Source organism: Muntiacus reevesi, chromosome 1 (genome assembly GCF_963930625.1).
Source record: "Muntiacus reevesi chromosome 1, mMunRee1.1, whole genome shotgun sequence".
In the NCBI taxonomy this organism is placed as follows: domain Eukaryota; kingdom Metazoa; phylum Chordata; class Mammalia; order Artiodactyla; family Cervidae; genus Muntiacus; species Muntiacus reevesi.
In genome coordinates, this window is record NC_089249.1 from 247,561,131 (window position 1) to 247,573,719 (window position 12,589).

General features: G+C 39.5%; 1 protein-coding gene across 4 annotated transcripts in view; it reads right to left on the reverse strand.

The window, feature by feature from the left end:
• The window catches only part of EBF1 (EBF transcription factor 1), a 402,213-nt gene that overhangs the window by 16,970 nt on the left and 372,654 nt on the right, over positions 1–12,589 (reverse strand). For all 4 annotated transcript variants that reach the window (XM_065919010.1, XM_065919011.1, XM_065919008.1 and 1 more), the window contains exon 12: positions 193–258. In XM_065919010.1, coding sequence (XP_065775082.1) covers positions 193–258 — 66 coding nt within the window. The remainder of the gene's footprint in view (positions 1–192; positions 259–12,589) is intronic.

Below are 12,589 nucleotides of genomic sequence, written 5' to 3' on the forward strand. Positions count from 1 at the left end.
TATTCCCTAGAAAAGGCAATAAAAGATTTACAAAAGAAGAGAGAAGAACTGAATGGCTTTGCAACATGTTAGGCCTGAATGACTTATACTCTGAACTTATGAAAGAGCTTTTATAATTTTCATGCTTTTTCATTCTAACAAGGACTCAGAGCTTCAGCTGAATGTGGAAGGTTTGAGACCCAGCACACTCACCTGGTTGTTGTGTGGCATCCCATAGAGTGCTTCTACCAGATCTGCAGCCCTTTTGAGTATCACTTCCTGTCAAGGAGAAAAGCAGATACAGTCCTCTGAGTGAAAGCAGGATGTCATTATCTTTTCACATGATCATGTTCTATTTTCCCTCTCACCATCCTTTGCCAACACACTGCTTTAAAAGCAGTGGGTTTGGGGAACCCCAGAGTGGTGTTAAATCACCAATTTATCCCTGTTCATATACACACTTAATCAAGTCAAAAGGTGAGCATCATTGGTACAGCAAGATAAAATACATCACTCAATAGTCTGCCATAAGCACGATAAAGCACTCATATGTTTATTGCTGAATACAATTGCAAGGTCATTTACTAGATTACTACAATCGATGTCAGTTGGTGCATGTTATGAATCCCTAAGATGTGTTTATTTTGCACTTAATTGCTTATTCCAGGAACCATGACCTTATCAGACAGGTCATTTTCAAGAGATTTCCAATCAGTCTTCAGCTAGTAAGAAGCATGTGGCATTAGACTCCTCTTGTATATCTCTCTTGTGTGGCAGAGTCATGAGATCAGGGGGTGATGTGCTGTTTTGTCAGAGGTTCTTACAAAAGAATTCTCCTGCCCCCAGAAGCTCCCTCTGCACCAATTTTCATGACTGGCAGAGTCTGCTTCTTTTATAGCAATTCTTTGCTATTTCAGAATTGTTTGTCATTTTCCCCAATTGCTCATTCATCCTCCTCCTAGGTATTATGCTCTGCTGTTCACTCCAGTTGAAGAAAAAATGTCTCCTTTCATTTAGGTGGACTTCCATATTTGGCTAGCATACGTGTTTCTAATAATATAGGGCACTCTACAAAAATATGTGTGGTGGTAATTTTTTTCATTCTAACCACAAGAAATTGTTCCTTTATTCAGCCCCAGTTTTCTAAAGATTCATTTATACTGCAATGTGAAAAGAAAAGCTAAGCTTGATACATATAAAATGGAGGTTTATCAGAGAACCAAACATGAAGGCATGGTATGATTATCAGAGGTGATTTGCAAGAAGATATGTTTACATTATTATTTTTTTTTTTGCTGTGGGTAAAGTTTCAAAAAGAAGTTTAACTTTAAACATTTTACACAATAGATTTCTGCATGGAGAAGCAGTGCTGTTCAATTTTCACATACTGCAGACACTGATCACAAAATAGGGATATAATTACATTCATTTTGCTGTCACCATAGCCTCTTCAAAAATTCTTGAACAACTCTTGAAATGACAAGCTTTTAGATACATATTAGCATTTTTCAATTTTAAATTCTCTATAATATAAGATAAAATAGTTGTCATACTGCAGTAACTACTTATGACATATATAATGTCCTAAATTCAAAAATGAGATAGAGGGGTTTTCAGTTCTCAATAAACATTTATGCGTGCCTTAAGCTGCTGCTATACCCCATTTACAAAACAGTTCTGTTATTTTTCAGATAAGGAGTGGAAAACATTATATAATCAATGGGGTTTGAATCAATCCATCTGAAATAATTTCTTTATTTTTTAATGCAAGCTACAAGATAACCTACCACATTTTTGTTTGCAGTGCTGTCTGACCATAGCAGTTAATAATTTACTATGGTGTGGGCACAGTAAACTCTATCCCCAGATCAAATTCAGCCCGTACTGCTTTCATTAAAATCTCACAGCTTTATCTGGCTCTTAGAAAAGATTAAAACAAAACAGGATCAAGTTAGTTTATATACTAAAAGTTGACTTCTCTGGGTCTATATTCATTTATTTCTTCAAATGAATATTTATGTCAGTGTTTGGGCTTGGCAAAGAAGGTATTTTTCTTTCTTTTCATTTTAGGGAAAAAAATACAAGACTCCTGTTTGTCAAAAGCAAGATGAGGTGCAGTTAGAACCTGCATTTGTGAACTTCAATCTTGGAACAGTATCATTGAGGATTTAAAGCAGTGCTTATTTTAATTAATTTCCCAGGACCACGGAGGAGGCAGCTCCAATAAACTCCAGTATCTTTGAAGTTCTTGTACCTGAAAAATTCCAATTATCAGGGTAGGCTATATATTTTAAACTGATATATTTTTGGTGATAACAGGTTTTGATGACATAATTCACTTGTTTCTTTTTCTCCTTACTCAATGCCCAGAGCTCTCATCAGCATTCAATCCCCTGAAAGTGAAACATGTGAACCTCACTTCCTAGAGTTGCCTCCTCCTTCAGTCCATGGAGCCAGGACACGCTTTCCACTAGGCACATTGCTGCAGTTCAGTCAGCAGCCCAGCATTGCTTCAGACCAGCAGTCTTGAGGACAGTGATCCCAATATCATGTCCTGAAAGTGACTCTCTTAAATGGTATCTTGCCTATTTTAAAGTATCCTTCATCGTGGTATCAACTCTGGGGCTTAAGGGGGAGACGGCTTTTGGCTCAGCTCGGCCAGTGTGATTCAGCTTCTATTAGTTATTTCTGCAAATGGGAAGGAGAAAGGAAATGTCTGGGTCCTCTCGGAGTTAGCGCAGCGAACCTGCAAGGTGCTTGGATTTCGGTGACCAGAAAATTGCTCTCACCTCCATGTCATTAGGCTCCCAGTGAACTAGCCCCCAAGCGTGTTTGTGTTGGGGATCTAATATATTGCCTTTCAATCAGAGCTGAGAACCACTGAACACACAGACAGAACATGACGAGCAGGTCAGGAAAGCAATAAAGATTTTACAGAGCTGTCCAAGGTGCTAAATTTACTCAATAATGGGTTTGGCACCATAGTGTTAACCTCTCATTTACTACCAGTTTGAGGGACTAAATTGAAGTAGCTGACTTCATTTACCTTGAAATGTATATTTTATGACATTATGTAAGTAGATTGAAAGGGCACTGCAGTTTTAACAATTTAAAGGCTAAAGCATGTTTAAGATGAAACTTGAATATTTATTGTATATTGCACTTAAAGTATATAGAATGTTAAAATGTATTGATTAAATTTGTAAAAGGCATTATAAAAATGACAGGTAGTATAAAAGATGTATGCCTTTTAAAATCAAATTGATGGTATATGCTATCTCTTCAGTGGTCACAAGTGTAATTTTTTTGCAGTTTTATATGGTAATTTGAAAAATCTGTAATTTCACATTAGGAAATGATTGAGCCTGTGATGTTAAAAAAAAAAAAAGAGAGAGAAATTTCCCATAAGGGGAAGAGCTGGATGTTTCATATAATCTTTTGTCTCTGAAATTGTTCCTAAAGTCTTATTTTTTGTGACATCGTATAAGGATCCTTCCATTCTAAAATGCAATTTTAATATTTCTGAAAAGAAAGAGCATTTGACTAGTACTAATATCTAATTTTTCAAGGCATTTATTTGTCAGGAGAGATTTTCTCTTCTCTTCTTAATGTTTAAAATGACTCCCTGCTTGCAGTTTAAAACATGAGGGTAGAGATTAGACTTTTCCAAGATAATTAATCCTATCCTTGGATTAAAAAAATAACATATCCCATTGAGCAATTAAGAAGACAAACACTAGTACGTGAAATATTGAAAAGCCCCAGCGTCTCCTTATAGAGGCAATGCTTATTCTCCAACCTATATCCTGAGTCAGACTATTTTTCTTTTCATAAGTTTGGACTTATTCTCTCTTAAAGACATAGGAAATGTTTACTCTTTAAAAACAACAACTTTTTACTGACCTATTTCCTTTCACAATCAAAACTTGTCTTTCCCTGCCTTGCTATGACCATTGATTGATGATTATGTGAATGGGATTCTGGAGAGAAAAAATGGATAAGCTATACTAAATCTGTTTAGAGTTAGTAGAAACACTGGAGAGATTCAAGGAACAGTCAAGTATAATTGTCATAAGTTTTGCTATCATTAAGGTGTTGAAACCTTAATGATAAAAATGCCAAATGGGCTACAGATACAGTGAGAAAATGCGGCTTTACTTCCCATGTCGCAACCCAGTCAGTTAGCAAATAATTTTTAAACTTCCTGTTGCCCAAGTAGTCGCACGCCAACATTCCTCTCCAGCACCTTTCAAGGCCCCCTATCTTCCCAGAATTAAGGTACAGGGTTACTAGGAGGCTGCAAAAGATCTCCACCCCTCTTCATTCAACCTTCTCTCCCTATACATCGGAGGAACCGCCATCTATTCTGGGCTAGCCAGGCCTCCTCAGTCTAGAAGGAGCATGCTGGGCCCCTTCCGATCTCCAAACCATCACTCATTTGCTCTTACTTCACCTGGACACTGGCTTCAGTCGGTGTCCATTTGCAAGGCCTCCCCATCCTGTAGAGTCTGGTAATGAATGTGCTACTGGTGGTGGTGGGAGAGGAATGGAAAAGAGAACTGCTGTGTTTGGAAAGGGAGACTCTAACTCACTCGCTCCTCATGGTGAGACTGTATCACCGTTTGGCAGATAAGGAGACCCGAGACTCAGAGAGATCCACCAATCTGCCCTGAGGTCACACAGCTAATCAACGTCTGAGCAGGGATTCAATCTCAGTCCTGTTACACATCAGAGCCTGAACTCTTCATACTTACACTATCCTATCAGAACGAATTCCACCTTCACTGAGACTCCATCTTCTAACCTCTCTCATTCCTCTGAAAAAGAGTGCTGACTGCCCTACCCAGAGCCACACCGAAGTAGATTCTGTAGGGCCATTTTGTTCTGCTCTTAAGTGTGCGAGTCTTCAACCTCCAACAACCAGACTGTAGATACTTTGAGGTCATGGCTATGTCTTAATCTCCTTCTCTAAGCCCCTAGCACTGTGTGTCGTGTCCGACTCTGTGTGAGTCCATGGACTGTAGCCCACCAGGCTCCTCCATCTATGGGATTCTCCAGGCAAGAATACTGGAGTGGGTTGCCATTTCCTTCTCCAGGGGATCTTTCTGACCCAGGGGATCGAACCCAGGTCTCCTGCAATGCAGGCAAGATGCTTTAACCTCTGAGCCACCAGGGAAGCCCTCAGCAAACCACAGCCCTTGATAAATTCTTATTGAAGAGTTTATTCTAAAATAGGTACTGATTTTTAAAAGTATGTGCTTAATTTATATGAGGAAATGACCAAGTTATACATTTGGCATAGTTTATAAAAGCAGAAGACTTAAATTTGGTGCCCCATTTGGCTCTAGACTTTTTAATCCAATATATAAATTCCCAAAGGTCAAGTCTGGGGGTTTTTTATACCATTTTTTAAGTGAATTTGCTCCTTCACTCCTGCTGGCTTATACTTACACTTTAATTTTGTGATTAATATAATGAATCATCTTGGGTACAGACATTATCTCAAGTTATAGGCTGCTATCAACATGAGGCTGGTCTTGATGTACATTAGACTTTTATTACCTGTACTCCTAGATTCTTAGAAATACTTAGGTTTTTGCATCCTCTCAGGAACAAGGCATATCATATCTGATATGCAGACATGGCTAACTCATCTTTCCTTCTGTTTTATGACAGTAAAATCTCTGAGGATTATTCACCCTCCATGTGAATTGTCGGCATCTGATCCCAAATGTGTTGCTCTTAATAACATGTCCATATTCACTGTGCCCACCCAGCCTCCTAGGGAGAGTGGGAAGGATGTCTAACCATCTGATACTGAGCCCATTTATAAATCCAGTTCAATGTTTTCAGTAATTCAAACCCAGATGAGCAGGGGAGATGGCCTGAACTCCCTTCCATTCAGAACACATACAGACCAACTCATAAAGCCAGATGGGTACCCATTTACCAACACAACATTAATTTCAAATATCAGAATCAGATTTTGACTCTGGAAACTCCCTCATAAAATTAAAGCCCAGGGATGCTTCAGTGATTTCAGAAGACAATCTGTGCTTGGCTTTATGCTCCCTCAAGTAGAAAATAATGTTTTGAGGGATGTAGAAAACAGAAGCTAAACAGTAAGCATCAATTATCAAAGTCAAGTTGACTTGGGTGATTCCTATGAAAGAAGTACAATACTTTCCTGTCACTGCACTTTTCCCTGACACCCATTTATCACCAATCTACTTTCCTTATCAGGGAATTCAAGATACAGTGGGTCCAAATATCAGCAAAATATGGAGTGGAATGGCAAAATCACTCCTGACTTGAAGTCGATAAGCACTTACGACTGAACTCAGCACTGACTCCATGCACCTCCTCACTCTGGAGTTTACACTGGGTTCAAATCTTAAACAGTGTAACTCAGCTTATTAGCCTTTACGTTCCAGCTCTTTCCCCACTTGCTTCTGAAAGCGTGGGTGACACTACCGATTGGCAAGTCTAAAAGCTGAAACACTGATTGGAAGTTTCTGGCAGCCCATTTCCCACAGAGCTGGATGTACAGCACAATAAATACTAGTTATACTGAAAGGTATTTCTGTGAAGGGTAGTTTTCTATCCCAACTTCCTTTATGTTTATTCAGCCAAATGGAAAATTCCACAATGGTAGACTCTGCATCCTAAAAAAAAAATCATATAATGAGGGCAGTGAGGGAAAGAATAAAACAAACCAAAATAATACTTGAGCACTGTTTAGTTTCCAATCCTCTGAGACATTCCTTAAATTTTTCATTTTTTCTGGTATTATGAACTTCTCAAAATGGAGCTTACCACAGATCATTAGAAGCCTTTGGTGTCACACTTTAAACACTCTTTACTCAGAAGCCCTATGACTGAGAAGTGTCGCTTACATTTAGCATGGATATAATTAAACATGTTTCTGTTGAAAGGGGCATTCTCATTATGGCTAAGGACCACTTTAGACTAAATTGAAATGGAAAGGAGGAACATAGATGAGATGTAGGTAGCAAGTGGTTATTTCTAGGGAGGCATAAAATGCCAAATGTGTAACAATTATATTTTACAACCCTGCATTCTAAAGACTTCAGAGCATTTTATTATATAAGAAGCCCCAGATGAAGCTTATGGAGCATTCCAGCACACACTCATTGCCCATAGCCTTTAAAGAAAAATAAAATTCAAACCATAATCAAAATCTGCAGAAAATTTCAAAACAAAGGATTTAAGTATTTTGAAAGGGTCTACTGCCATTCGCACAAGAGGCTTCAAAAGTATTCTAAAGGCACTGGCGAGGATTGAAGGGGAGGGGGCTTCCAAACCTCCTCTAATTTTAAGGTCGATTTTATGTTCAGATTAGATGCTACTCCTCTTACTTCTCAAACGTATGTTAGGTATCATTGTGCCACGTGGCTGAAGGTGCACCAGAAAGCTTTGCATTTGTTAGAAGCATGGTATAAAGGGCTTCTGAATCACATGAAATTAAGGTAGGTTGTAAGCTAACTCAGCTATATCAACGTAAGACATACTAACTTACATGATTGACTTTTACAGTGGAAAGAAAAAGGCTGTTTTCAGGCAGCTGTTATTGCCTCAATGGAAAAAAAAAAATCAATGAAAGTGAAATGAACAAGAGATTTTGTCTGAGTTGCAGTTAATACCACTGAAGAGCTATGGATATTAAAAGGTCAACAAATAAATTAGCCAGAGTGTTATGAAATGAATGATTTGGCTTATAATTTTATTGAGTGAAAATTGTTCGCTGCCTATTAGACCAGGTAATTTTTATCTCGTGCCTCAATTACTGTTCCGTAAGCAATAATATAGTTGTAAGAGCTGCTGGTTCGATCGCGTGACCTCTGAGAAGCCGGCTAGGACAGCTGACTTTACTATGATGGATAACTAAGCTTGGTCTCCACGAGGTGCCAAACCTCCCTTTCCTGCAAGGGGATCTCATAAAAGAAACATTACAGCTTGATTCATTTTACCAAAATGTTCGACTTTTCAAGTGTCAGCAGTTAAGTATAAATTGTGAAACCAGGTATTCCTGAGAAGAGTGATGACAATGGCTTCCCCCCCTCTTTTTGGTCTCGTGGCATTCTCTTCTAAATGGTGTCATGGTAATTGGTGAATGGGAGCCTGGGGTGCTTCCCGCCACAAATACAGTGAAAAATGGTGTCTGCACCCTTGTGGATATGACCTGCTTGGAGGTACAGAGCTGAACTTGGTAACCTCTGGCTGGCTCTTCTTATTCCGATTCATTGTACTGGTTTAAGACCAACGCTCTGGGTTAGGTCCTGCTGAGTGGCCTTGGAAATCGACTTTCTGATCAGGATGAAAGTCTCAGCTTAAAGAGAAGGCTGTGGACAGAGGTGCCTTTTTCAGGGCTAGGTTGTAAAGTCAGCACAGGAAACAAAAACTGCCTAGAGTCAAAATTACCCTTGAAACTCTTTTAAGTTGCCAAGGCCTGGGCTCTTAGAAACACAAAAGCCAGAAATTAACTACTTGTGTTTCTCTTTGTCTTTTGGCTGTGGCTTCCCTTTCCCTAGGGTGAGAGAGAATAAATATCTAGTTTGAAAGTAAGAGGACCACTGAGGAAACAAAGAGATTTATTTTATGTATGCTGGTGTGTGTCTGTGTATGCGTGTATACAAATGTATGTGTATATTTATATTTTTGGACAAGTACGTGCAGTTAAACTTGAGTAAGTGATACACGCAGGCTGGAACTACACTGGACTTTAACAGTATCTAAGGTAGGTAAAAACAGAGTTGGTTTTGGCTTCTTAAATTGTTGAACATCATTGGTTATCGCATGTACCTCCAGACAAACGGTATCTGTAAATGATGATTCCCAAAGCTTTACAGATGGTCCTGACTATAACTGCAATTAAAATTCACTGCCTCAAGACTGCTGGGGCTCTGTTGGTTCTTATGACTCCAGTGTTTAATTGAAGTGTTACTCAAGGCTGAAAATAGTAAGCACGGCCGGAGACCTCCTAGTGTCTCTGATTCTTTGGTCTTGAAGAGGAGGGTGTTGGGTGGTGAGGAGGTAGAAACGAGCCCCTTGTGCCTCCTCCTGTGACTTCTCCTTGAACTAATGAGTAAGTACACTCAAAGCCCTGTACACAGGGTGTGATATGAAGGTTAAAGTTACCCCCCAACACACACACACACCCACGCATCAAGAGCTCCATGCTAAAAAAGCACTTGAAGTAGGCTCAAGAATACAGCTGTTGGAGTAACTGTATTACAAGTCCCTACCGTGATAACTCGGGGGCTAAAGAGAAAGAGAATTATCTCCTGGTACTGTATGTGTATTTTTAATTTCTGCTGCCTCTTTCCCCTGACTCAGCCATCTGTGAGCTACTCTCAGTCCCTGCTACCACCTTCCTCCTCCCCCTAGCTGAACTTGCAGAATTCTAAAAATCTGGTTTATAAACATGCCCTTTTTCTTACAATTCCCATTTCTTAATTCTAGGAGGCAGTGCTTTAGAGATTCGGGCTCTGGAATCCAAAAGTACTGGCTCAAAACCTGCTCGGCCACTTTCAGCATCGGAAATGCAGCCCTCAGTTTCCTCTGTTCCATGGGTGGACTCAGAACAGCTTCGAGCTCAGCAGATGGCCAGCAAGGCTTACGGAGCAGCAGGCAGTGATAACAGTGCCCTTACTTATTTTCCAGAGAATTTGGGCAAATTATGTGCATTCTTAGAGCCAATGTGGGTTATGTGCCTGCAAAACCCTGCGAAAGACTCTGAACAGACTAATGGTGAGGAAATCTGGAAGTGGAAAATCTCTATTGACAGCTGCATGACCTGTCCTGAGCCTCAGTTTCCTCATGTCTAAATTGGGCATGATTCAACAGTGACAGAATAACTTACTGCAGAGTTGGTTAGTTAAAGATAACATAAATAAAGTAACAAAGTGAGAATTAAAACTTCTGTGGGAGTCATGGCCTTTTTAATGAAGCTACAATCTCCCTCCCCAGAAAAATAATGTGTGCATGCAGGTGTGTGCATACTCATCTCACACACACACTTGTGTATACAATTTCAAGGGCACACAAAACTAGGTTAAACTCCCCCAATAAAAGAAGCATAAATAGGAGGGGACACCAAGCCCCTAAACTGGGCATATTATCAAAATGGGAAAGTGGAATTTGCCTGTGAGTTTTCTGGCAGAGACAGAGTAGAGAGGGGCAAAAAGAACTGCATTCCACAGTTTGTGTTTTTGACAAGAAAAGGCAGAGACAAAATGGTTTTCAGAATCAAACCCAAGCATGCTTTTCCTAAGAGGTGAATATACCATATGATTTGCTTTTGTTACTGTATTTTTTTTGGTTTGAGTCGTTTTGGTTCCCAGATATAATGTTAATAGAGTTTCTTAAAATTAAAAATAAAACAAATAAATGATTAGGATTAGAGAGCAGGGTCAGTATCACAGTGTGGAAGATAAAGACATTGGGTTTTTCTTTCTCCTCTTCTGAAACCCTCAGTCATCCCCTTTTCTGCTAACAGGCAATGTGGTTATGTAAAGATTTCTTATTTGTATTTTCACTGATGCAACTGCAGGTTTTGAATTACGGATAGTCTTTGCATAAAGACTAAAACAATAAAAGCATAATTAGAATACATGGTATATAGCCGACTCCAGTTTTATTTTGCCCCAGCTCTGTATTTATGATAAATCACTAAACACGACCGATCTTTAGGGCGGGTGATTTTGGGTCTCGTCTCTCCATTGAGCAAAACCAGTGCCTGTGACTAGCGTCTGAATTTCCATTCTGCAAGTGTACAGTGGAACTGAATAATATTTGGCACAATGCAGTGCACAACTGAGCCACTAAATGGCTGATTTACTAAATTATTATTAGATGAGCCCTTGCTGTTCCAAATGAAAGTGCAGTCACTGTCTTCCTTCATGGTGTGTTCAGATTGTTCTGTGTTTAAATATTCAGCATGAGGCTAATGCGAACTGATGAACTGAGACTATAAACATTCACTTTCAATACAGATAGAGCGACAGAGATGAAACATATCATGTGGCCTGCGGAGGTGAAAATGATTTATATTTAAGGATGTTGCTGCCTACTTCCATTACTTTAAGGTACTCTTAATTAGCATGGTGTTGGAAATGACTAATTCCCGTGTACAGGAAGAAGAGGCTGGGATTGTTATTTTTTTGCACACCAGTGAACGAGAAGCTACACCAAGGATCTGCTGCCTATGTTGTGGTTCAGAACCTTGAGTTTTATTCATGGCAGGCTGCACCATGCCAGCAGAGTCTTATTTCTTCTGGGAGAACTATGGTTTCTAACATTCAGTGTTTTTTCTGTACCCACCCAAAGGGTCCACAGTCCGTCCTCAGTACCACCCATACCTCAGCCGTCCACCTTCCTTACCATCGGTATCTACTGCACCTACTCCACAGCCAACCCAAGACCTCACTCTCCATTCTCACCAGCACCTTTACTGACACCTGCTGGAATGAAGAACAAACCTGGCTCCTCGGACAAAGATAACCTTCTCCTCCTTCCTCCCCTTTGAGGGCAGTTATAGGCAAGCACTTAAAATACTGTGATCACTTACAGTAGATTAGAATTTTTTATTGGTGCCCTGTTGCCATAACAACATGAAGACAGCAGATGACTTAAGCTAAGCTTGCAAAGCAAAAGGCTGCTCATCTGGCAGTTAAAATGAATACAGTTCATTTCACAAGTTTCCCATATGGACTCTTAGTGTATGGTAATGAGGAGACCATATGGTGAGAGAAAATGCAGTGAGAACAATTGGGTTCCACTGGCTGAGTGGGAAGTAGGGAGAGAAAACCCGGGTGAGAGATTCTGGTGTGTGTGCTCTCTGGGTTCAAGGTTTGGTTGAGGTTTGTTTGGGTTTGCATTTGGGATGGTTGTGTTCCGTAGGGGTTTCGTGTTTCTTAATCTGTTCCTTAATATGTCGGCTGCGTGAAATGACAAACATCTTGCAAATTTTGCAATATCATTCATCACAAACTGTCAGCAGTGTTTGCAAATCTGACTTGCAAGATCTTTTAAATGTGTTGTGCTTAAAAGGCAACAGTACTAAGTTTTTAGACAAAGTGCAGGAAAATTTAAGCACTTCTGACAAGCAGAAACATTAACAGTAATCATTTTAAAAACACTCGCATCTTTTGCCTGTGTGTTTAGCTGTAAATAATGCTAGAATGTATAAAAGCTTTAAAGTAAAAAATGTAATAAATACTTTTTATTATGTTTCATAAAGGATAACAAAAAAAAATGCTGTACACCATTTGTATGTGTTATCTATAGGTACAGAGGTATGGAAATACCCCACTCTCCTCACTGCTCACCAGATTGGAAAGTGGGGAGGACAGCTTGAGAAAGGCTCTAAAGTCAATTCTGTACTATACATGCTTCATAAAAGATGAATATAAATGCATTAGTTAGACACGGTGAGCTAAATTAGAAGGTCAGGCAGGGCTGGGAGGGCTGAAAAATCACACAACCAATGAGTGTAATTACTCTTTTTTAAGTCTATTAAGTGGTGTTGTTCTATCAAGGCTCAAGGGTATAGGACATGAAGAACAAGATAAAGTAATGTGTATTTATT